The sequence below is a fragment of the Taudactylus pleione genome, unplaced genomic scaffold (assembly GCF_031769625.1).
Source record: "Taudactylus pleione unplaced genomic scaffold, aTauple2 ptg000567l, whole genome shotgun sequence".
Taxonomy (NCBI): Eukaryota; Metazoa; Chordata; class Amphibia; order Anura; family Myobatrachidae; genus Taudactylus; species Taudactylus pleione.
Window position 1 is genome coordinate 1,671,243 of NW_028284969.1, and position 26,980 is coordinate 1,698,222.

Consider the following 26,980-nt stretch of genomic DNA (forward strand, 5'->3'; position numbering starts at 1 on the left):
CTTTTTCTGGTACAGAAACCCAATGGTCTTACCGGCCCATCCTCAACCTCAAATCCCTCAACAATTCTTGAGGGTTCCTCTGTTCTGGATGGAGACCCTGCATTCCATCATTTTAGCGATGGAGCCTGGGGATTTTATGGTGTCGCTAGATATTCAGGACGCTTACCTGCATATCCCCATTGTTTCAGCACACCAATGTTTCCTCAGGTTTGCAGTGGCTGACCAACACTTCCAGTTTCAGGCACTGCCCTTTGGTCTGGCCATGGCACCTCGAGTGTTTACCAAAGTCATGGCAGTTATGGCAGCCCACTTGCAGATGCAGGGGATCCGCTTGTTGCCCTATCTGGACGACCTGTTGTTGGCAGGGTCTCCAGAGATACTTCAGTGCTATCTGCAACTAGCAGTCTCTGTGTTGCAGACTCATAGCTGGCTGGTAAACTGGAAGAAGTCCTCCCTGGTTCCCTCACAGAGGATGCTCCATCTCCGAGCCCTGTTGGACTCCCAACAGAGGATCTTTGTGACAGAGGAAAAGATCTCTGCATTACAGGCAAAAGTTGCCTGCAGAGTTGCCGGGTGTCTAATCATTCGGCGATGAGGTTACTGGGATCCATGGTGTCGATGTTCGACATGGTGGAGTATGCCCAGTTTCACTCCAGACCTCTGCAGCAGTTGATCCTCTCCAGATGGAATGGGTTTCCCCATTGGATAAAGACACAGACAATGGTGCTTTCTCCGGAGGTACGTCTGTCTCTGGCCTGGTGGCTGCACACTGCTCACCTGAACAAGGGGCACCCCTTTTGGATTGCGGACTGGGCCCTTCTGACAATGAACGCCAGTCTCTGAGGCTGGGGAGCGGTGATGGGTCCGCACTTCTTCCATCTTGGAACTTCAGGCAGTATTCAAAGCTCTCCAGCAAGCAAGACATGTCCTGCACGGAAAACCCATGCAGGGGTAGTCAGACAATGCCACCACAGTGGCTTGCATAAATCGCCAAGGAGGGACCCGCAGTCAGACAGCCCTGATGGAGGTGTCCCGCATTCTAGCTTGGGCAGAAGGCAATCTCCCTGCCATTTCGGCAGTGTTCATACCAGGAGTCCTCAACTGGGAGACAGACTATTTCAGTCATCAAGACGTGCATCCAGGAGAATGGTCTCTTCACCAGGAGGTGTTTCAACTCCTGGTGAACAAGTGGGGCCTTCCAGAGATAGACCTCATGGCCTCCCGACACAACAACAAGCTACCTGTGTATGGGTCAAGAACAAGAGATGCAGAGGCACTTCTGGTAGAAGCTCTGTTGGTCCGGTGGACCTTCCAGTTTGCGTACCACTTCCCTCTGTTCTCCATTCTTCCTCAAGTGATTCACAAATTCAAGCAAGAAGGTGGCATGCTGCTGCTGATAGCTCCAGCTTGGCCCAGATGGCACTGGTACTCAGATCTTCAGAGTCTCTCCTTAGACACTCCAATGCTGTTGCCTCTATGTCCGGACCTGTTGTCTCAAGGTCCTTGCCATTACCCGGACCTGGGTCATTTGTCTTTGACAGCATGGCTGTTGAGACTTAAGGTCCAGGGGTTTTTCCAGGTCTGTAGTTAACACCATGCTCAGAGCTCGGAAGCCTGCATCTGCAAGAATTTACCATCGAGTATGGCATACTTTCTTTGAATGGTGTCACCCTAGAGCCTTTGATCCTCAGGTGTTCCGGATATCCAGGGTGTTGGCTTTCCTGCAGGTGGGCTTAGATCACGGTCTTCACCTTGCTTCTCTGAAGCTGCAGGTTTCTGACCTGTCAGTGTGGTTTCAGCGTAGGATTGCTACTTTTGCTGATGTCCGCACCTTTCTGCAAGGTGTACTTCGTGTTCAGCCTCCCTTTGTTTCTCCAGTGGCTCCTTGGGATCTTGCTGTGGTCCTGAGGGCTCTCCAAGGACTGCAATTTGAAACACTGGGCTCAGTGGATTTGAAATGGCTTACAGCTAAGACTGTATTTCTTCTGGCCATTGCTTCAGCCAGAAGGGTTTCAGAATTGGGGGCTCTCTCATGTCGGCCTCCCTTTTTCATTTTTCATAGGGACACTCGCCCTGGTTTTCTCCCAAAGGTGGTATCTAGTTTCCACATTAACGAGGAAATCATAGTGCCGGCCTTTAAACCTCTCGGTTGGTGAGGCCACCTTAGATGTGGTACTGGCTCTAAGGATTTATGTTGACCGTACCAATTCTTTTAGGAAGTCGGACTCCTTGTTTGTCCTCTATAGCTTCCGTAAGAAGGGAGGGCCTGCCACTAAGCAAACTTTGGCAGGATGGATTTGCATGGCTATTTCTAAGTCTTATATTCATGAAGGCCTTCCTGTTCCATCCTCTGTTAGGGCTCATTCCACTAGGTCTGTGGGTCCTTCATGGGCAGCTCTATGTGGTGCCTCTGCTGTTCAGCTTTGCAAGGCAGCCACGTGGTCTTCTGTCCATACCTTTTAAGGTATTATGCATTCGATACCTTCGCCTCTCAGGATGCTTCCTTTGGGTGGTGGATTCCCCTTTCAGCACAGGAGCATCCCCACCCTTAAAGGATACTGCTTTGGGACATCCCCAAGGTATCCTGTGGATACCCTATGGACCCTGAAGTAGAAAATATGAGATATGGTAAGAACTTACCCTTGTTAGCTCTATTTCTACGAAGTCCATAGGGTTCCACAGGACTCCCGCCCTGTCTCACCTGTACTGCAGATGGGCTTTGTTCTGGTCACCGGTTTTTCCATCTCCTTCTGGTGAGAATGTGATTCCTGTGTGTTCCAGACTTTTTCTCCTCCTCCGGCCTATGGCTTGTTACATAACTGGTTTGCCTTGGCTTGGGGGCGGGGTATAGAAGGGGGATCCCAGTGCATCCTGGGAGGCTGAAAACTTGAACTCTGTGGTGTCCTATGTCTGACATCATCCGCCTATACCCCAAGATATCCTGTGGAACCCTATGGACTGGGGTCCCCCTTCTATAACCCACCCCAGAGCCAAACCAGTTATATAACAACCCATAGGCTGGAGGAGGAGAAGAAAGAGAGAGAAGAAAGTCTGGAACACACAAGAATCACATTCTCACCAGAAGGAGACAGAAAAACGGTGACCAGATCAAAGCCCATCTGGAGTACAGGTTCGACAGGGCGGGAGTCCTGTGGAACCCTATGGACTTCGTAGAAATAGAGATAACAATGGTAAGTTCTTGCCATATCTCATATTATTCACAGTATGGGGGGAAGTCCGGGAGCAGCCCAGCATCTCAGAGATGCTGGGCATGCCCCTTAGCAATGTAAACAGGGCGTGCCACTAGGTCACGCCCTTTTTTCACATAGGTCACACCCCTTTTCAGGAAAGCTTCGCCGCGTAGATGTCCCGAGTGGAACTCTGCAAAAGTTGGGAGGTATGTTATAACACTTACATGGCTTTGTGTGTTTATTTAGTGCATATACTGTATAGGTACTGTATGTGCATGTCTACATGCAATTCTATGTCTAGGACTTTATATTGTGTATGTATGTATGTATTTATTCTTCCGCTACTTGTGAGTGGCAGAATAAATACATACATACAGGGCCATAGAGAGCCTGGCCAGTCCCGGGTAAAGGAGGGGGCATGGCCTAATCGCTGGACGTGTGGCCACGCCCCCTTGGAAAAAACACAAAAATATATCAGCCCAGCGCTAAGCAGGGGGGGCGCGATCAGTGTGATCGCTCCCCCCCACAGCCAGAGGAGACTGCTCCGGCTGCTGCTGCAAAGCACAAGCTGTGTGCTGAGCTGCTGTGAGGGAGGGGGGGGCCACGCCAGGCTCCTCTAGCAAGCCCAGGCCTGGGTAAACTGTACCCACTCCCCCCCTCTCGTTGCCCATGTATACATACATACATACATACACAATATAAAGCCCTAGACATAGAATTGTATGTAGACATGCACAGTACAGTATATACAGTATATGCACTAAATAAACACACAAAGCCATGTAAGTGTTATAATAATGCTGTGCATGTATGGGGTGTGACAACCACAGCCTACTGCCGATTGTGGCAGACTATAAATCTCTGACCCAGCAGCCTGCATACAGTAACAGTACATTAGCCAGACAATAGAGGAATCCTACCCCACCTGCTGGATTATGAAGGAGCCATCTTGCTGGGAGTCAGGGCACTCCCTAACATGAGCAGGGACCTGGGGTACTGGCAAGAAATCAGACATAGAGAAGAAGAGAAAGGAGAGTAAAGAAAGAGCTGAGATGAGAGAGAATGAGGACAGAAAGGAAGTGAAAGTAACATTAATACATAACCTGCCTGCAGCAGGAGCACGATCCTCACAGGAGAAAAAAGCTGAAAAGAGGCAGTCTCCTATCTGCAGCTATAACTAATAGTACATGCAGTAGTAGTTATGTGTTACATTACCATCATCAGCACAGCTAAAGTTATTACACCACTGACTATAGTGTTAGCACTCACCTCCACTTTCCAGCTCTGCCACACTGTACAAGTTAGAGGGGTGGGCCGCGCTTATTTATATGGTGCCACAAGTGTTCCGCAGCGCCTTACACAGTACATAGACAAATAAGTAACCATTGACTTACAATACAATACAATACAGGACATGGATAAACATTGCTATATTAGCAACCTTTATGCCCGCATAAGCAGCCAAGTGTTAGTTACCCTAGTGGGGAGTAAGAGATAAAATAAATTACAGTAGGGAGAAGCACATGAAGGTAGAGGGCCCTGCTCGAAAGAGCTAACATTATTTAAGGGAGGGGATAACAAACAGGAGTGACACAGATGGGGTAGGCGGGGAGGAAGGAAGATGTAGCAGCAAGTTAGGATGAGAGCAGGAAGGCTTTAATGAAGTAGTGGGTCTTAAGAGCTCATTTGAAAGATTGTAGAGAGGTTCAGAGTCTGATGGGGAGAGGGAGGGAGTTTGAAAGGTGAGGAGCAGCATGGGCAAAATCTTGGAGGCGGGAGTGGGAGGAAGTAATCAATTGGCATGAAAAGTGGTGTGTACTAAGTGAACAAAGAGGACGGACAGAAGAGTGAAGGGAGATGAGATCAGAGATGTAAATGGGAGAAGATAGGGTGAGGGCTTTGTAAGTGAGTGTGAGAGCCTTGAATTGGGTTCTGAAAGGGAAGGGGAGCCAGTGGAGGGCTTGTAGGAGAGGGGAAGCAGATGTAGAGCGTTTGGAGAGGAAGATGAGCCGAGCAACAGCATTTACCACAGACTGGAGAGGAGAGAGATGGGATTTGGGGAGGCCAGCTAGGAGAAGGTTACAGTAGTCCAATCTGGACATGACCAGTGAATGTACAAGGGTTTTGGTATCATCCTGGGTGAGAAAGGGTCTGATCTAGGAAATATTCTTGAGATGGAAATGACAGGACTGCGAGAGGTTCTGAATGTGTGGCTTGAAGGAGAGGGAAGAGTCCAGGATGACTCCAAGACAACACACTTTGGGACTAGATGAGATAGTTATGCCATCTATTAATAAAGAAGTAGTGGGACATGATGTTATGTGGGAGGGTGGGAAGACTATCAGCTCAGTCTTAGACATATTAAGTTTGAGAAATCGCTGGGACATCCAGGAAGAGATAGCAGAGAGACAGTTAGAGATACGAGTCAGTAGAGAGGGGGACAGATCAGGTGAGGAAAGGTAGATCTGAGTATCATCAGCATAGAGATGATAATGGAGGTCAAAAGAGCTGATGAGTTTACCTAGAGAATACGTATAGAGAGAGAATAGGAGAGGTCCAAGAACAGAACCTTGGGGAACACCTACTGTAAGAGGCTGTGGGGGGGAGGAATCGTCATGAGAGGAAACAGAGAAGGAACGTTCAGAGAGGTAGGAGGACAGCCAGGAGAGAGCAGTGTCACGTAGACCAAGGGAGTGAAGAATATGCAGCAGTAGAGGGTGGTCCACAGTGTCAAAAGCAGCAGAGAGGTCAAGGAGAATGAGCAGGGAGTAGTGGCTCTTGGATTTTCCAGCAAGGAGGTCATTGCAGACTTTTCTGAGGACAGTTTCAGTGGAGTGTAGAGAACGGAAGCCAGACTGAAAAGGGTCAAGGAGGGAGTGGGAGGAAAGAAATGAGGTGAGGCGGTTATAAACAATACGCTCAAGGAGTTTGGAGGCAAAAGGGAGGAGAGAGATTGGTCAGTAGTTAGAGAGAATGTTAGGATCAAGGTTAGGTTTTTTTAAGAATGGTGGAGACAAGGGCATGCTTGAATGCAGAAGGAACAGTGCAAGAAGAGAGGGAGAGATTAAGGAGGTGGGCAAGATGGGAGCAGGCAGAAGGAGAGAGGTAGCGGAGGAGGTGGGAGGGGTTAGGGTCAAGGGGAAAGGTGGAAGGGGGGTAGGACTGGATAAGGGCCTTAACTTCCTCTCCAGTCACAGGGGAGAAGGATGTCAGAGTTGGTAAAATGGATGGGGAGGGGTGATCCAGGAAAGGAGGAGGTGGAGAGCTGGGGGACTGGTTGGATATGATGTCCTGACGTACAGAATCAATTTTAGATGTGAAATATGTAGCAAACTCAGTGGCAGAGAGCAAGGAGGGGAGGGGAGGAGGGGGTGGGCAGAGGACGGAGTTGTAGGTGGAAAAGAGACGCTGGGGATATGAGGACTGGGAGGAGATGAGATTCTTGAAATATGACTGTTTAGAGAGGGAAAGGGCAGCACTGTAGGATGACAGCATGAATTTGAAATTGAGAAAATCTGCCTGAGAGCGTGATCTTCTCCACTGTCACTTGGTGGTTCGTGAATATTTTTGCAGGTATTTGGTGCATTTGGAATGCCAGGGTTGAGGTGTGGATTTGCGAGGGTGAGTAGTGATCGCCAGAGCAACAGAGTCAAGAGCAGAAGTAAGGGAGGCATTGTATAGGGAAGCAGCTTGTTCAGCGCAGGAGAAAGAGAGGATAGGGGAGAGAAGTGAGTCAAGTAGGGAAGAAAAGAAAGCAGTGTCAATAGCTTCAATGTTACGCTTAGTGATGGTGGCTCTGGGAGGTAGAGGAGGGGAGGGAGAGAGGGATAGGTTAATTGAGAGGAGGTGATGGTCAGAGAGGCGGAATGGGGAATTGGAGTAGGCAGAAATATCACAACAGTGAGTGAATACCAGATCAAGCAAATGCTCACTCGCATGGGAGGGTGAGGAGGTCCATTGGGAGAGTCCAAATGAGGAAGTGAGGGTGAGTAGTTTGGAGGCGGTAGATTCTGTGGGGATATCAATAGGAATATTGAAGTCACCGAGGATAATAGAGGGAAGGTCTGAGGAGAGAAAGTAGAGGAGTGATGGGGTGAGGATAGGGGACTGACGGGAAGTGGGCAGGTTCAGCAACATGATATTAACAGGAGTACCAATGCCTGCAGGTAGAATATGAGGAAAAAGGGGTACACGTGCGCTCCTGCTGGGTGTGTCTGATACGATGGTATGGGGGAATTGGCTGGGGAGGGGGGGGGGCAAGGGGAATGTGGGGAGGGGAGATGGAGAGGAGAGGGGTTTGTGTATTGGGGCTAAATGGAGGCTATGTTAGTGGGTGTGTGGGTGAGAAAAAATGAGGCAGACAGTAAGTGTGGAATCTAACCTGTTTTATTCGGTAAGACACAGTGCTTCCCTATGTGGTTCCATTATGGGGTGTGGGGATGAGCAGATGGCTCTGTGCGATCCTCGGTTGGGGAGTGGGTAGACCATTTGAGGGGGCTGCTATCCAAGCGGTCCTTACTCCTGCACATTCCCCTGCTGGACCTATGGTCTCAGTCTTCCGGAACCGGGATGCATGGGGTGTTGTTCAAGTCCTGTAGCTTGTGCAGTTGGCGGCATCCCGCACTGTCTCTGGGACCTGTTTGACCTACCGGTAGGTGGAGTGATGTCTGTGGTGCTGTGCAGCGCAAGCTGTGGTCCCAGATGCTGGCCAGGTGTTGCGTTGCACCTCTGTGAGCCCCCGGGGTGCCTGGCAGATGGGCGCCCGTCGATGTCCTGCTGTGGGCTGTAGAGTGATGCAGAGAGCTGCGGTGTGGTGCTGCCCCATGGTCCCGTGGAGTCAGTCTACTGTGTTGTATGCACTGCCAGAGCGGGCAAGGGGGACCCAAGGTTTGCCGGGTTGTACAGTGCTGGATCCTCTGTGGCCTGGATTCGGTGTAGCAATAAATGGTTGATTAAAGTTCTTGTAGTGGTGGTGAGTGTGGGTGGCTTGATCTTCAACGCATTTCGGCCTCAGGGCCTTTTTCAAGGAGTCATTGAAAAAGGCCCCGAGGCCACCCTGGCAGTGCATACAGCACAGTAGACTGACCCCACGGGACTGTGGTACTGCACCACACTGCAGCTCTCCACATCACTCTACAGCCCACAGCAGGACATCAACGGGTGCCCGTCTGCCAGGCACCCCGCGGGCTTGTGGAGATGCAACACAACACCTGGCCAGCATCTGAGACCACAGCTTACGCTGCATAGCACCACGGACATCTCTCCACCTACCGGTAGGTCAAATAAGTCCTAGAGACAGTGCGGGATGCCACACTTTACTCCTGCTTTTCCTTCTCAGCAGCCCTGCTTATATAAGAGAGCCGTGATTGGCTGGCACTGTCATGTGCTTTTCAGTATATGTTATATCCATTTCAGCATATGTCATATCCATTTCAGCATACGTCATATCCATTTCAGCATACGTCATATCCATTTCACTATATGTCATATCCATTTCACTATATGTCATATCCATTTCACTATATGTTAAATCCATTTCACTATATGTCATATCCATTTCACTATATGTCATATCCATTTCACTGTATGTCATATTCATTTCACTATATGTCATATCCATTTTAGCATATGTCATATCCATTTCAGCATACGTCATATCCATTTCACTATATGTCATATCCATTTCACTATATGTCATATTCATTTCACTATATGTCATATCCATTTTAGCATATGTCATATTCATTTTAGCATATGTCATATCCATTTTAGCATATTTCATATCCATTTCAGCATATGTCATATCCATTTCAGCATACGTCATATCCATTTCACTATATGTCATATCCATTTCACTATATGTTATATCCATTTCACTATATGTCATATCCATTTCACTATATGTCATATTCATTTCACTATATGTCATATCCATTTTAGCATATGTCATATCCATTTCAGCATACGTCATATCCATTTCACTATATGTCATATCCATTTCACTATATGTCATATTCATTTCACTATATGTCATATCCATTTTAGCATATGTCATATTCATTTTAGCATATGTCATATCCATTTTAGCATATCATATCCATTTCAGCATAGGTCATATCCATTTCAGCATAGGTCATATCCATTTCAGCATAAGTCATATCCATTTCAGTATAGGTCATATCCATTTCAGCATAAGTTATATCCATTTCAGCATAAGTCATATCCATTTCAGCATACGTCATATCCATTTCGGCATACGTCATATCCATTTCGGCATACGTCATATGTCATATCCATTTCAGCATACGTCATATCCATTTCAGCATACGTCATATCCATTTCAGCATACGTCATATCCATTTCAGCATAAGTTATATCCATTTCAGCATAAGTCATATCCATTTCAGCATAAGTCATATCCATTTCAGTATACATCATATCCATTTCAGCATAAGTCATATCCATTTCAGTATACATTATATCCATTTTAGCATAAGTCATATCCAGAAAGCAATAATTTAGGTATATGACATATCCAGAAAGCTGTAATTTTGACTTGAACGGCCCCTCATACATCTGCACCAGTAAATAATTTAGTTTCTTCCTTCAGCATTAATCCACCATCCCAGAACAGCAAGAAGATGGACTCTACATGTAGCTTTTCATTATATAATTTTCACTTCTCTTTCTCTAATACCCCTTTCACATCACAAACACGGATCGGACCAGGGTCCGACCCTGGTCAGGGCCTTTCACATCGCCTTACTAACCTGGGTTATTCCCAGGTTATTGCAAATTTGGTGCCTCTTAACTCAACCCGCGTTGCCCACGTTAAAACAGTGTGATGTAATTTTTAAAGGATTTTATTGGCTCACAATTATGATGACGTTTTCAGTAAAGAAAAGGAGGGGCTGGGAAATGATTGCAGTGCATCATTAATGGCCGACAGAGCACATGTCACAGCACAGAGTCCTGCATTTATGATTGTTTCCACCAGCTGTACTGCTGGTGGAATCAGCCTGTGAGAGGTTATTAGAGCTTCTCACTTTCTGTAGCTTCTTCTGCAGCTATGTTCCAAGCCCGCGGAGGGTGCAGGTTTTGGCTGAAAGTGATATTTTGCGGAGACAGTATCTGCATAGGAGGAGATCCCTCTTAACTGCTTTGGTGACAACTATCTTGAACCTCCACCTCTCTTCCGACCAAAGATTGTGGTCTAGAGAAAGGCAGCATGGGCTAGCGTTCATGCAAAGTGTATTTAATTTTGAGGATGTCCAGTGGAAGTCACACTTCAGAATGTCACAACCGACCTTCCAGTATCTCTTGAATCTACTGACCCCAGCACTATCTAGGCAGACCACTAACTTCCGGACACCCATCAAGCCAAGCAGGAGGCTAGCCATTGCCTTGTGGTGTTATGCTACTCCGGGTGAATATCGCACCCTGTCATGTCTCTTTGGTGTGGGCATATCGACAGTGTGCAACATTGTTTATTAGGTCACACGGGCACTGGTGCAAAGTCTATACCATCGATTTATTTGTCTTCCCCAAGGACAGCGTTTACAGGACACAATGAAAGGTTTTGTGGCCCGTGGATATCCACAGTGCGCAGGTGATTGATGGTACCCACATTCCTATAATTGCCCCTAGCGAATACCATGCATACTATTACAACAGAAAAGGATGGCAATCCATTGCTTTACAGGCTGTGGTGGATCATAAATATTGGTAAGACTGTTCTGTCCATTTTTTATTTATTATTTTATTTTGGCAGCCCCTTTCTTAAAACTAATTTTTGTTTTCCCCCAGCTGCACAGATGTCTTTATAGGGTGGCCTGGATGGGCACATGATGCTCGAGTACTTGCCAATTCCCAAATTTTCCCACAAGCAGAGGACAAGCAAGGTGGCTGGCTTTTCCCAAGAGAGGTAAGTAAATATTAATTATTTTTTTTATAATAGCAGGCCCTGTTGTTCATGCGTATATTTTTTGTAACCTCTCATCATGAGCATTTATACAGCGGTTAATGTTTCCTAAAGAATGTGATTCCATGACCATTGTACACAAATATTCCAAACAACAACACCCCTTCTGTGCCCACCAGTCTGCCCCTCCTGGACGATTCTGGTCCTATTCTGAATGTAATTTTCTCTTTTAAAATAGAAATCTAAAATAGTTTATGGAGTGGAAGTACCGGTCCATATAATTGGTGATGCAGCCTACCCTTTAAGAAGATGGTTGATGAAGGGCTTCACACAACACGTCCAGCTGTCCCAAAATCAAATTACGTGCACTCACACCCTAAGCTCTGCAAGAATGGTTGTGGAAAATGCGTTTGGACGCTTGAAAGGACGTTGGCGTTGTCTTTTGAAGCGTAATGATGTCGACCTATTGATTATGCCTAACGTTGTGGCTGCATGCTGTATCCTACATAATCTGTGTGAGTTTCGGAGGGAGGAATTCCTACTGGAGCGGGCAGTAGAGGACTCAGAATGTGTCTATCCTGCATTTGATCCTGAGGCCTATTTGGGTGACCATGCTGCAAGTGCAGAACAAATTAGGGCTTCAATAATGGCCAACCTTTCATTTTTGTTGCTTTAAATGTTTTATTTTTTTGTTATATTATTCAAAAATTAGAACGTGTTTGTTGACATTAAACTGCCCATGTACAACAGCAAAAACAGAGTAGACGTGTGTTACATTTTGTTTTTGGATTACATATTAAATTTTTAAAGGTTAACAAAAGAGGAGTGAAACCTTAGAATTATTTGCAATAAACATAGCAAATATCATGTAAAATATTGTAAAAACTATTGTGAAATATATTATCAAGAAAACAAACAAATATAAGTAAAATTAATAGATTAAGGCTAATTACGAAAAAGTAGTTCATTGGGATTTTCCGGCCTTTCTGAAGGAGGAGGTTGGGGATGAGCATACCCGTATGGGGCTGGGTAAGGTGTAGGGTTATACTGGGAATAAGAGTGACCATATTGGTGAGGCAGATGATGTCGGGGCCCTGAGTGTTGGCCTTCACTAGCTGGAAAAGTGCGATCAAATAGAGACCAGAGAAATTCCTGGCTCTCCCTCTGGCGCTCACGAGCATCTCTGTGGAGTTGCTCCAGAAAATTGTTCTGCATATTTTGGATCGCCTGCATGTTACGCTCCATGCGAGCATCTTCCCTTGCTGCAAAAGATGCATCCATTCGCTGAAGTTTTTCCAGCAGAACACTCGTCATGGCCTTGGCTGCCTGCTCAGTTTTATTTGGCCTCCTCCTCCTTGGCGGTACAGTATATACTGTGGGCACAAGAGATAGAATTATTTATTCAAAATGCCATTTGCAGTGATGACATACAAAACAACAGTGATGTTAGCAAGCGTGTTTGTGGTATCCTCCCACCTACACACTGCATACACTCTGCAACATTTATCATTTTTAAAATAATGATTATCAGTGGCAAAAGCAGGATTTCTAAAGGGGGGTTTCCAAATGCTTGATTTTAGAAAAAGTGTGGCCAGTCCATGAACGAGCTTTAATTAATATGCGTCATACAAAGTATATTGTGTGTCATAATTCCAGCATGTACAGGACCAGCGATCACAATAAGCCATTAAATGTGGCAGTAGGACCATCCTGCCTGAGCTGAATGTTTTTATTTCAGATTGGGCACCATTCCAGAGCATGGGAGCAAGTCCGGGAGTCTGGGGGAGCAGCAGAAGAACCTACCACTGCCCTGGACATATATGCAGAGCCGTAACTAGACTTTTTGGTGCCCTGTGCCAGAAAAAGCATTGGCGCCCCCCTCATTTTTCAAAGGGACATAATGCACCCAAAATAGGGCCATGGCCTCATGGGGAAGGGCCAGGGAAGAGATAGGAAAGGCCAGGAGATGCTGGGGATGAAATAAGAGGAAGCTACAAGCAAGAATGATAATAAACAGAAATGTGACAGACCCAAACAGCGCCCCCTGACCTGTGGTGCCCTGTGCGATGGCACGGGCCGCACTACCCTAGCTACGGCCCTGCATATATGTACAGATTCATCTCGTTATGAAGTGGATAGTGTATTAATAATTAACCCTATTAATGTTTTGTAGCTGTGCACCCCTAACAGTGCATGTTTTCCAGATCTCCTAGTTGATGCACAGGTGTGTATATTACTGAATGACACGTTAAAAGATCCACACGTGGTGCTAATTATTTAATTTATGATACGGAAAAGAACATGCAGCACTAGTAACATTCTATTATATTACTATTTCTATTGTGGTCATGGTGTGGACTGGGGGGGAGGGGGGTTTCCAGGCAGCCGGAAACCCCCCCTGCGTTTGCCTATGATTATTGTATTTTTTTTTTATTCAATTTCAAATGAGTTTTGATAAGAGATGATCAGAAAATTTAAGCAGGGAAGTCACTGCATCCCCTACCTTTAATTTTTTACTGTTAATAATATATCAATGTGACTTACATGATCCTTGTAAAGGCTGGGTTGCAGTTGTTGCACCCTCACTAGTTGAAGGTTGTGCCTCAACAGCGACCTGCTTTTGGCTCCTGATGAATCCAGATGCAGCCAACATTTTGCTGATGTTGCAATAAGTTATTGCTTCCTTGACAGTGCCAGTTATCTGTTTACGTATTTCTTCCTCACCCCTGATCCGAAGCAACTCCATTACTTCTTCATCACTCCAGTTTGCCATGATTCCTCCAAAGTGAAAGTAAAGTGCAGTATAGTACACTGTGCTGATTATTAGCTGCCTTTTCCCCAAAATGTGCAGTGCAGGACAGTAATGTAAATACCGAGACATGTGCTCTATGTGCAGGCTGGTCAGCTGACTTGATAAAGCCAATCAGCACTATTTTCTCAAACCCGGGTCGAATATCCCGGGTCTGTACCATTTAAGAGCCAAATAACCCGGGTCCGACCCGTGTTTAACCCTTCTTTTAACCTGGGTTTAAATACTGGGTCGGTCGACCCGGGTTATTAATTTTGGTGCATTTTAAAATCATGTCGACCCCGGTCGACCCATCAACAACCCGGGAATAGGGGTATTACACGTTTGCAGGAAAAGCATAAAATGTGTAGGAATAATGTTCAGGACGTCTTAACGCTGTCTGCAGTACACTATGTAATTGATTTGAGATCACTAGACGTAATCACTAGGGCAAATTGTTTGAAAGAGGGGTTTTAGATAAATCTCCATCCCACCCCATTTGAAACCCTGCTGTTCTTGGAAAGACTTGTCAGACTCAAGATCCTATAGTGCAGAGGTTCCCAAAATCCACCATTATCCATTTAAAGATATCCATGCTCGAGCACAGGTAATTGGACCTTTGTGTATGAAGTGATATATTTTTTTAGAAGTAAGAACACACAGCATAAGCTTCTCTTTAGACAACAGACTTGGAAAAACAGTGCAGGTACATACAGAGCAGTCAGGTCTGTGATTAACTGAAATGATGGCAGGATGCGGCTGTCTTGTGGAAAATTCACACCTAAGAAGGTCATGGTTTGGCAAAATTATCTTTCCATCGAATCCATCTATTTAGTTTTAGTAAATATCCTTCTTTAATGTGTTCAAAATAAAAGTAACCAAGAGAATATAACAGACCTATCGTGTTTCAGTGAATGATCAGTCATGAAAAATTTATTAAGAGTGGAAGCTCGGTTTAATCTGATATTTTCTGGTAGCGCTGTGTTACATATCAATGTCACAGATAGATGTATAATGTATAACTCTCAGTACAGCAGATTGGCTGCCTCTTTGGATCTAGCTGCTGAACAGTGATGTCCCTGTTCTTCTCCATGTACAGTATTTGCTGGACCTATGCATCCTCAAAAGAGGCCCCCTCTCTAGTTTCCTGAAAGCAGAGCAGGGGCTCAGAGACTGGAACTGCATTGCTGGACCCTCACTCACAATTTTCTATGGGGCCCAGGGATGCAGTGTTCAGCCCATGAAAGGGAGCGTACTCAGAAGTCCTTCCCTAGCCCTACTTACATCTAAAGATAAACCTCTCAGCAAGATCTGATACATCCCAAAGCAATTACCACAATTAATGAATTAATTATATAATGATCAAACTGGTTGAAGTGTATACAAGTTTTATATCTCCTTAAGAGCTGTCAAATCTTATTGCTGTCTGTTACATTAAAATGCTTAATTCAGATTGAGATCCGGCTATGAAACATACAGCTACTTTTAGAAATGACATGGCTGAATGGATTCAGTATTATATAATGCCGGCCGCACGGCAGCGACAGCCCGACAGAGGAGGAAATCCCGATCGTCCTAAAGGTAAGTATAAACTAACCTAATTCTACCCCCAATCCTAAACTTCCTTTAGGGTGCATAACCCTAACCTCCCTCCCCTGTGCCTAACCCTAATCCCCCCTCTAAGTGCCTAAACCTAACCCCCCTTCCACGCCACCTAAACCCCCGGGGGGGTGCCTAACCCTAACCTCCCCCGGGGGTGCCTAACCCTAACCCCCCCTTCCCCTAGCCTGACCCTAACTTCCCAAGGGGGGGGGTGGTGCCTAACCCTAACCTCTCCCGGAGGTGCCTAACCCTAACCCCCCCCCCTTCCCCTAGCCTGACCCTAACCTCCCGGGGGGGTGCCTAACCCTAAATCCCCCCCGGGAGCCCTAAACCTAACCCTCCCTCCTGCGGCTGTCCACGCCCGGCATCCCTCCGATCGGGATGCCGGGTGCCGGTCTCCCGGCATCGGTAAAATGACAGGCGTTTTAGATGCCTTTCATTTAACCCTCGCTGGGATTAAGCAGTCGGGAAGCCGACGTTTGGCATTGCGTCTGCCGGCTTCCCGAACGTATACCGGCTGAACTACAGTATGTTTGCTCTACTATGCTGTTTCTCAATATGAGAGGCAAATGTTTTCAGTAATGCCAATCAAGAGAAATAGTATTACACTAACATGGAAGGGGTGGCATCTGATGAGGGAGTTAGCAGCTTTTTTTTTTGCCTTCTGCTCTGCTAAATGTTGGGATGACTGCGGCAGATGAAGCGTTGACATGTTCGCTAACATGGTTTCACATTTCATATTTAAAGGGGAGAAGAGCAGACGGGATCCGAATAATCTTTCATCATGTTTACAGAAACAATAGCGATCATGAAGCAGCTCATTCCAAACCTTGTTTGCACTTTGTCGGTTATTTATTGGGTTAAGATGAAGAAGAATAAATCGTTCAGAAAACACAGCAAGTAAAAATTCAGTATAATGAATCCTCTACAGGAAACGTCTCATACACCAGCGATTCATTATTATTTCTTTGTTGTTTTTATGTCCATTGCACTCCTCGTGTGAATTTGATAGGCACTGCCACCTGAAGACTATTTATTTCAAAGGGTTCTAAGAGTGCGTGGCAAATCAGCTACTGAGTTTGTCCCTTTTGAAAAGCAACAGAGACCTGTCTTGTCCTATATTCTAATTAAGTCTGTCACCATGCTACTGACCATGGTATAATGTATATAAATTATTAACACAAACCTGTGACCTTGGTTCCACCTAACATTTGCAGACCACAGATGCCTCCGGCATCACCTCCTGCATTACAAGAACCTAATTGGGTGATTTAGTGAAAGTTTTGATGAATCTGCTGCAGGATGATTATAGCTGACAGAGTTAAGGTAATGATTCCAGCGTTAATTATAAGCCATAAACAGATACTTAAAAATAGACATGTGGAAAAGAGAGTGGAATGTCAAACACAGCGTTATTTTCAATAAGTTCCCCTTTCATTAGTCTGATGCTTAGAAAGTATAGTGATATGGCGTCTTTATATTGCTCATTTTTATGTACGTATAGTAGGGAAATAATATCCAATTGACTCTACCTTTAACCCTTTAAATTCAGGTTTTTCTTATCTGCAATGTCAGCTTTATTTTTATTTTTAATTCATCTGTAATCAAGTGAGTCAGCACTATGGGTCCCTATTTATCACATCCTGCCATTTTTACCGCCATATTCAATTTGAGCGGATACTTTTTCGCCTCCCAGGACTTTTCGCCTACTTCGCCTGTTTTGCAGGCAGAAAGTATTGCGCGCATGCCCGCGTATCGCCGTATTCAATTTGAAAGAAGGCGACAACTGGACCCGGCGAAACGTAAACAAGCGAAAAGTACTGTCAGATTTGGGGAAATCAGCCTGACACCCCCCAAAAGATGCTCTGACATGGGGGTTAGCTATGGTACCCCCCGATTTGGCTTGCTGAAGGTAATTGGTGTTTTTAAACGGGCTCAATAGCTGCTAAATAGCATTTTTGTATAAGTGGTGCAGTAGTATTCAGGAGGGTTTTTTTGCAGAAAAAAACTTATCCCAGCAAATTTGGGGTACTTGAAAATGGGGGCCAGCATATTTTAAAGTTGCTAAAGTTAAGTTTAAAAAAAATTGAAAAATCACCTAGGGCATACTTGGGGACCCCCACAGAGTCAAGTTCACTAGTTTTTAACTTTGTCCCCCAACATTTATTTTTTTTGCCCCCAAATTCAAAGTGATTTTTTGGAAATTTTTTTTGACACAGTTTACCTTTGGGGGACTGTCTGAAGGCTGCACGGGAGTTCCCGCAAGTTGCACCCCAAAACCCCAATTCTGCACTTTTTTCTGCCCGCTACTCATAGGCGAAACTTTTTCACCTAGTACATTGCATTGAGGTCTTTCAAATTGAATACGACGATACTTTTCCGCCTGGCAAAATGATGTCATTGGCGAAAAGTTTCCGCCAAAAACACACGAAAATGGCTTTTCGCCTCAAATTGAATACGGGCCTAAATTCGCAAAGTGAAAATTAAAATGTTCACTCAAATTTAGAAATATTATTCTCTTGCCAAGACACGGGCGCTGATAAGAGCACGTTGAGATGAAGATCTGAAGGCAGAGTAATAGAATAACACTACTGCTTCTATGTTCAGATCCAATGCATGTACTTTGCATGCGCAGGTGAGACAGTGGGGGGCAGATGGAGAAATTACTATGGGCTAATGTCATCTTCAGATGCCGTCGGCGGCCGGGACCAAGTGCTTGGTAAATCCGACAGCATTTATACTATAGAGGCAGAAATAGCAAAGAGAGAGTGAGTAAGACAAGTGAAGTGAGGGGGCTTGTTCTTAAAGTCATTTTGAAAAAGTTCTTGTGAAACTTAAAATTATATCTTCATCTTGTAAGCAAATAGTCCTGGGCATGACCCCCAAAATGACAAACCATGGGTGTGCTGTGAGACCACACCCCTTACTTGCGAGGCCATGCCCCCTTTTTGGGTGCACATCGACTCCAGTGACGCCATTGCTGTTAGGGTCCTTCCTGTAAAAGACTGGAGTGGCAAAGGGCTGACTGACTATTATTAACCATTATTTATAAAGCGTGAACATATTACGTAGAGCTCCATAATGAAGGGATCATGATACACATAACTAACATACAAGGTTGGAGATGTATCAAATCTTGGAGAAAGCTTCTAATTGTCATTTTTCTAACACAGCCTGTAAAATAGCAGATAGAAGCTGATTGGTTGGTACTTTATCTCTTTCCACTTTACAGTCTCTCAAAAAGATTTCATACATCCCCCCCTATGACATGAAACACAAGGTGAAGATGACCTTGCCCAAATGAGCTTACAATCTAAGAGGTATGGGAAATACTTGATACATAAAGTATTGGAATGACATTTGTATATTGTGGTGGGGCAAAAATGTGTGTCTATTGTAAGAAAGAAGCTTTATCAGCCATCAATATTAAAGTTGTCATTGGTGACTGACATTTCTGTGCAGCTAGGATAGAATGAGGAGAGACAGTGTAAGGTGGAGACATGATAGAGGAACTAGACATTGCAAAAATCTTAAGATGGTCAGCTGCTCACAAACATCACTGTCCTTTACCATTTCTATTAACTGACACTACGGGGAAAATTTACTAAGATTTGTGTAGGTTCTGATTTGTCCCATTTTTAAACATCGGATAGGATCGATCAAAAACTGCAGTCTTTTTCACTAATAAAGTCGGGAATGTACCAAGCACTCGGGTTCTCACAGGATCGTGTTGTTTGATGGTGTATTTGATCGATCCTGTCCGAGTTCCCTGCCCGACTTTCCCTCCCGAACAAGTATCCTTGAAATGTGTGCAGGCTGCTTGTGTGTTTATTCCATGTTAAGGGTTACATTTTTTGAAAAAATTTATGTAGGGCCCCCCCCCCAAAAAAGCATAACCAGCCACGGGCTGCTCAGCCAGTCCTGGTTCCTAAAATTACGGGGAAAAAAACATGTAGGGTTCCCGGTACTTTAGGAACCAGCAGCTGGCTACAGGGCCAGTCCTGGTTTTAAATATAGGGGGAAAAATGCATAGGGTTCCCCCTATATTTAAAACCAGCACCGGACCCAAACCAAACGGGGTGTAATGCCACAGCCAGGGGACCCTATCACTGGGTCTCCCCAGCCAAAGCATTCACACCCCAAGCTAGTCAGGCCAAGCTTGGGATCTCAGGGGAAGGGGTTCCCCCTCTCTCAACACCCCAGGCTGAGTTTGAAGTCCAGGGCTCTTCCCCGCACCCCTGGGCTGTGGGTACAGGGGTAACAATGGTGAATATAGTTAAAAACTATTGTATTTTACAGTGGAACTACAGGTGCCAGCATTTCTGCCCTTTGGCACGTGTGGAACTACAAGTGCCAGCAGGAAACCGACACCCGTACCCTCACTGTAAAATAAATAGTTAAATAGCCACAGTACACACACTGTATACAGTATAACTTTAATACATACATCTATCCCACTGTTCACATCCACTTCTCCATGTAGAATCCAATGGGAGTACCTGGAATAAAAATCCCATACTCACCATCATCCTGGTGCCGCTCTCCGTAGCATCCCTGTACTTGGCAAAATAGCAAAATGAGTAAGCCGACCCAAGCAGAAAAGGTGTAAGTATATGTTGTCACATATACTTACACTACGCAAAATGACAGATGATCATTGTCATCTGTATTTCCCAAGGACCGCTAGCCAATCACGTGGGTCCCAGCCAATGAGCGCCCAGTACCTAAAAAAAAAACACTTTAGAGAAGGTTATCAAACAGAAACATACACAAATCACACTGATCTGTGTATGTTTCAGGGAAACTCACAACTCAGGAGGTGGTCTATTTGTAACTTCTGTTTACTCCCCGATTTGCCTGCAAAAACAGCCGAATAGAATAAAACGAATAATGGTCAATTTACGTGTTATGCGGAAGTGAATGAAAAGTACTTCCAATATGAGTCAACGGTGCATTCATTTCTAGTGTAACAAACGTCCGATTTTGCGGGAATAACTCGTCCGAATTCACCCCCCTAAATGAAAAAAACACCCCAGTTTAACACGAGTAAATTTCCGAGTTGGTAAAAACCGATATTTTCACCCAAGATTGCAATCTCGGACCAACACGATTCTTAGTAAATTTACCCCTACTTCTTTTTCTGGTTATGGAAAAGGCTTTTGCCTTTACAGTATGCTGAACATTTACTTTAGAGTTATCTGCCAGCTTGTAGTAACTGTGCACCTGATATTTTTCATTGGAATTATGTTTTCTGTTGCATTAAAGAGGTTGCAGAGATTACCAGGATTATAGAGATACCAACAGCAATCGAAATGCTCTTGGTCCAGCAGTGTGAAGAGAATGCTCTTGGTCCAGCAGTGTGAAGAGAATGCTCTTGGTGTAATACAGATTAAGAGTTTGCTCTCTGAACAGGGCATCTGAGGAATTACAGTACAACTGTACAATGCTGACTAAAGTGTCCTTTGGGAGCTTCAGGCAGCTCTTCAGCAGTGCTACAGGCTACAGGGTGCCATATGAGGCAACCCACAAGCCAAATTCAAGTGCTGCGGGGCAGCGATGGTGCCCGCTCCAGGGACCTGCCCCTGGGCAATGGCACTGCTCGCACACACCCCGTTACAGCACTAGCTTGAAGGTTTGTTGTACACTAGCCAGAGTGTGCTTAAAAATGTTCCTCTCCTGTTATTTGGAAGGTGCAAGATTTGTACCATTTAAAGCATCAGTAGAACAAAACCCAATCTCTGCCAGTTTTGTAGCTGGGGCAAAAACGTAGGGCCTGATTCCGAGTTATACGCTAATGCAATCATAGCTGCATTCTCTCACGGATTGCAATTGCTAAAATATACTAATGCCTTCCAAAGCTTAGCTGAGCATAGGGACACCCACTGCCGCCTTCTCATATCCATCCAGCAACGTGCAACAGCTTAAACATCAGTAACATCAACGGGAATCGTTATGTAATGCTGGCCGTCGGGATGCCTTCTGTCAAAATGCCAACAGCGGCATTCCGATGGTTGGTATCCTGACAGGCGTAAGTGTACTTACCCACCCCCTTCTCCCCTAACCATCCCTTCTTGTAGCCTAACCTAAACCCTAACCCTCCCTATCTTAAATCTCTTGTCGGGCTTGTCTCATAACTACATCCCCATCAATGCACATAGGGCAATCACGCAGCATGTACTGTAAGTCAAATCTGACCAGTCACAAACACTGACACGCAGATAGCTCTCATGCTGTGAAGGAAATCGAAATGGCTAATTTATGAACGCCCATGAAACGGATTTTAAATGATCAGACACACCTGGGTTTTTCTGACCACCCCTAGATACCACCCCCAAATACTGACTACCTGTCACTCACTTTGCGAGTGGTTCCTCTGTATGAACATAATTGCATTTCTGCACGTACACAACGCGGCTTTCATGCATGCGCAATTGCAAACAATCGCTTGTTTTTGCAAAAATATCGGTATTGCGTACTACTCAGAATCAGGCCCTTGATCCATTTGTGATGTGGAAATGGCTGCTCATCCCTCCCCACAGCAAGGAATAAAGCCCACTGCACCCCTTTATCTAATAAACCTCATATCCCAATAATCTTATATCAAAACAACTGATCCTTGTGCTGTCCTGCAAATCAACATTTCAAAGAACACCCTCACTCCTTCCAAACTGCGTTATATGCTTTGCGGAAAATGTAGATGCATTTGCACAGCACTGCAAAAATAAGCTGCTGTGCTTCATACATAAGGCCCTGAGGATTCTTCAGTAAACAATAACCCATCTGTGATATTACTTAATATGAACATGTGACCATTTCCCACAGGAAAATATCCAACACTGTAAAACATTTAAAAATCAGCTGGCAGATAATGTTTGTTTTTTTTTCTCTTTAACCAGTTCTGTATTAAGACGGCGTCTTGGTCATCATTTATGATCAATTACAACCAGCGTTCCCTAGAGAGGTTGCTCGGAATATGGAGAATAACCCTGTCTCAATAGTTTAGAAGCTCATAAGTAAGCTGTCTGCATACATTAGGCAATGCAATGGAATCAGACAGAGATTTAGAAGCGTGTTATGTGATGGTTCAAATCCAGAGAGACAATTTAGTGGCTGCGGAGGCAGACAGGAAATCCAAGATCCATCTAAATGTATATACATTGAATTATGCGGTTTACCCAGCCATGCCAGAAACATTTGCAAATAGTCACATACTGTAAGCCTATGGATTTTTGAATAAATCTGCCTGAGGCTTATACCACGGTACATACTCTATATGTTATTATTTGTTCAAAGAAAACTAGGCTTCCATTTCAGATAGTCATAGCTTCAAGTAGAGAACATTGACTTGGAAAAGAAATGAGGTCCTGGTGGGCTGGAAGACTGGAATAGTGCATCGCCTACCAACATAACAGACTTAAAAGATGCAGTTCACTATGATATGATAAAATATGCAGTTGTCATTTATAGTGCAGTCCTCTAATCTAAAAGGTCTCCCCAGAAGAGTCCAACACAAATAGTCCAGCACTACAGAACAGTCCCTTACCAAGGAGTTCCTGATTCAAACACACAGTGATGCTGTTGATGGGCATTCACATTCAGAAATCAACAAGGTGCAGATCAGGCATATACTGTATAGCACATTTGGCTGTTTGAAACAAGCCATCTATAGTAGGAGAAGGGCTTGCAGCATTGCATCACTGGTAATTGTGGAGGGATTTGCAGATCAGAATACTGCTGCACTAAACTAAATTACCATATCTGAGTAATCTCCACCTGAAACGCCGCTATATGGTGCCTAGGGCCACAATCCTGTTATGTGTGGAATCAAATATACAGCATGCTGATCCTAATCAACATAACAGTATCAATAAAATATCAGTTAGAACAGACATAAAATGCAGCTGGATAATGACCTTATCTGTCCATGTTCAGTCATTGTCTTACAGTACCAGTCACAAAGCAATTTATTAAGTTGTTTTATCATTTATAGATCCATTTTTTATAACAGTTTAGCAAGCACATTTAGGTGTATATTTTCAAAGTTCGATTTTACATTCAATTTGATGTTTGATTTAACTCACCTCAAATCAAATCGAATGTACAAATCTCTCAACAAATCATACATTTAATAAAATTAAATTTTAGAAGCCATTTCTAAATCAAATTCGATTTGGTTCGATTTTGAACAGTGATTTGATCGATTTTGCATGCGCATGTACAAATCGAACACCAAATCCCACTCAAAAATCAAACTTCAAATCCCCAAATGAATAGACCTGCTTCATGCTTTCAATTTTAGCCTGAGCAGGTGTGACTGATACAGATGCATGCATAGATCAGTGAGATCCATGCATGCATCTGTGTGTAAAAATCGTGTAAAGTGTTAAATTATTAAATTAATAAAAAAAATGACGTGTTGGTCCTCCCCTAAAAGCACAACCAGCCCTGGACTATTCAGAGCCAGTCCTAGTTGTGTAAATATGGGGGACAAAAGACGTAGGGGGTCCCCTGTATTTACCACAACCAGCACTGGGCTAAGTGAGCCGTTCCTGGTTTTGGAAATACAGGGGACAAAATGAGTAGGGGTCCCCTGTATTTACCTTAGAAACATAGAAACATAGAATTTGTCGGCAGATAAGAACCACTTGGACCATCTAGTCTGCACCTTGTCATGTATCCTTTAGGCAACTAAAACCCTATTTTCTCCTTACATCTCTCTTAAGGATATTCTTATGCCTAGCCCAAGTGTGTTTAAATTGTTCCACCATTTTAGCTTCAACCACATCTGATGGGAGGCTATTCCACTTATCCATTACCCTTTCTGTGACGTCATTTTTCCTCAAATTTCCTCTGAGCCTACCTCCCTCCAGTTTCAGTGCATGTCCTCATGTTCTTGTACATCTCTGAAGAATGCTTCCCTCCTGTCCCTTGTTAAAACCCTTCATGTATTTGAATGTTTCTATCATGTCCCCCCTTTCCCTTCTCTGTTCCAAACTACACATATTAAGATTTTTTAGCCTTTCTGGGTAAGTTCGGTGATGTAGGCTATGCACCATTTTAGTTGCCCTTCTTTGTAACATCTCTAATGTGTCTATATCCTTTTGGAGATATGGGCTCCAGAACTGAACACAGTATTCTAGATGAGGCTGTAAAAAATGATCTATACAGTGGTATTATCACTTCTTTTTTCCTGCTACTGATTTCTCTCCCTATGCAACCAAGCATCTGACTTGCCTTCCTCAATGCTTTGGTGCATTGCTTGCCTGCCTTTAAGTCATTTGAAATGGTGACTCCTAAATCCCTTTCCTCCTCTGTATTTTCCATTATAGTGTCCTTGATACTATATTTAGCCTTTAGGTTATTGAGACCCAAGTGCATGATTTTGCATTTCTTGACATTAAACTGTAGTTGCCATGTTCAAGTCATTTGTTTTACCCCTCCTGGTGTGTCTACCCTGTTGCATACTTTTGTGTCATCTGCAAAAAGGCATACTTTCCCTTTAATATTATTTGCAATATCACCAACATAGATATTAAAAAGCACCGGCCCAAGTACAGATCCCTGGGGTACTCCACTGGTAACCTTTCCCTCCAATGAATACACTCCATTTACTACAACTCTCTGTTTCCTATCCTTAACCAGCACCGGACTCTTTCTAGCGGGGGTGTAATGCCACAGCCAGGGGGACACTTTCACCAAGTCCCCCAGTCAAAGCATTATGCCTGACCACTAGTCAGCACAGGCCAGGGATCCCTGGGGAGGTGGGGAACCCCCCAATAAAGGGGTCCCTCTCTCCAGCGCACCCCAGGCCTGGGCTGATAGCCCAGGGCTATCCCCAGCACCCTTGGGTGGTGGATGCTGGGTTGATAGTGTAAAGAGGGTGTAAAAATAGAAGTGATAACATTGTCTAACAGTAGAACTACAGGTCCCAGCAAGCCTCCCCCACATTCTGGTACTTGGTGAACCACAAGTACCAGCATGTGGAGCAGTATGGGCCCGCAGGTACCTCTTGATCACCTGTAAATAAATGTTAAATAAAGACAAGACACACATACATACTCACACATACTCATCTACAATACCTGGACAGGTCCTCTTGTCCATGTACTGTAGGCATCCACCGTCTTCTTAAAACACAAAAACGAGGAGCCCGAACCACATATTCAGTACCGTCCTCTAAGGACGGTACTTCCCGAATGATGGGCTCAGGTGGTGTACAATAGTGAACAATAAACCTGAAGTTAGTAAAATGGCAACAAAACAGAATTTTTAAGCATCAGCAGAAAAACAGAAATTTCACTTTGCTTGTGCAATGAGTTGCAGGAGTGAGGACCTTACAGAAGCTGCATATCAGTAAGTTATTTTGTCCTAATTGACTTGACATTTTGCCAGTTTCTGATTGCAGTAAGTGAAAAACAACATGTAACTGTCAGTGTTGATGATGCATCACTACCTGTAGTCTATGGCTGGTATTGCTGTGAATCCTCACATGTTGCAGGTGTTATGGTTCATGGACACACTGCCACCTATCACATGTAGCTGGTGTTACAGCAGATTCTCACAACATCCTTGATATCACCTGGTGATAGAGAAGCAACTAGGTACTGCATCACATAAAATATTTGTGAAATACCAGGTGGATATAGAAGGAAAGTAATAGACTTAGCCTACAGTATATGCTACGGAATATATATTCCTGTTGATTGAGTACAAACTAATGTATTTATTCCATATTTTGAATGAGGGCATCTTAAGAATGAAGTTGCTTGTAGTGAGCTATCTTTACATGAAACATTTACAGCCACTGAAAATACTGTGTATATCGGCCACTGAAGATATATCTGCTAGTATCATCTCCTCAGGTCTACAAACCATTTTCAGCTGCTCCTGCAGCCTTTCACAGTCCCTGGAGATCCTGCACATGCTTTTCTGCAGAAGGAATCCCAGAGGGCTTATGGAATATGGAATGACCACCAATAGGATTCCATGAGAATTTTGCTCACCCAAGCAACTGTGGTCATATGTCATGGGCATCAGAAACAAAGTATTGTATAAACATCTTGAGGGATTGTTTTGTTCTGTTCAACTGAAGGTGGTACGCTGAGGATACAGTAAGTGCAATTCACAACTCTTGCAAAAGGACCTTCAAAACTTAGTCACAAACTGGAATCCTTTGTCTGTTGGAGACAATTTCCAAAGGAAGTCCAGGCAGCTAGAAGACCTCTTCGATGAAGATTTAAAGATTTAAATGATGTGCACTTGTTTGAAGAAGTGATTGATTATCGCCAGGGTGTTTTTGTTACCTTGGAAGTTCGGGAGGTCAATGAAGAAAACCATGGAGACATGGGTCTATGGCTTCTGTGGAATATGCAAGGGTATCAGGAGACTGCAAGACAGGGTCTGTGGCACCATGTTGCATGCACAAGTCATGCAGGATTGAACAAAAAGGGTAACATAATTTCCATTAGGAACTATCCT

The 26,980-nt window shown here is 44.4% G+C and overlaps 1 protein-coding gene across 1 annotated transcript; it reads right to left on the minus strand.

Annotated features, from left to right (window-relative positions):
• Positions 1-12,057: 12,057 nt before the first annotated feature.
• On the minus strand, positions 12,058-13,885 carry LOC148481737 (uncharacterized). Its single transcript, XM_088453051.1, has 2 exons — positions 13,657-13,885; positions 12,058-12,485 (listed from the first exon to the last, which is right to left on the minus strand). Exons 1-2 carry the CDS (start codon positions 13,883-13,885, stop codon positions 12,058-12,060), a joined length of 657 nt encoding a protein of 218 aa, XP_088309177.1.
• Between the last annotated feature and the right edge of the window lie 13,095 nt (positions 13,886-26,980).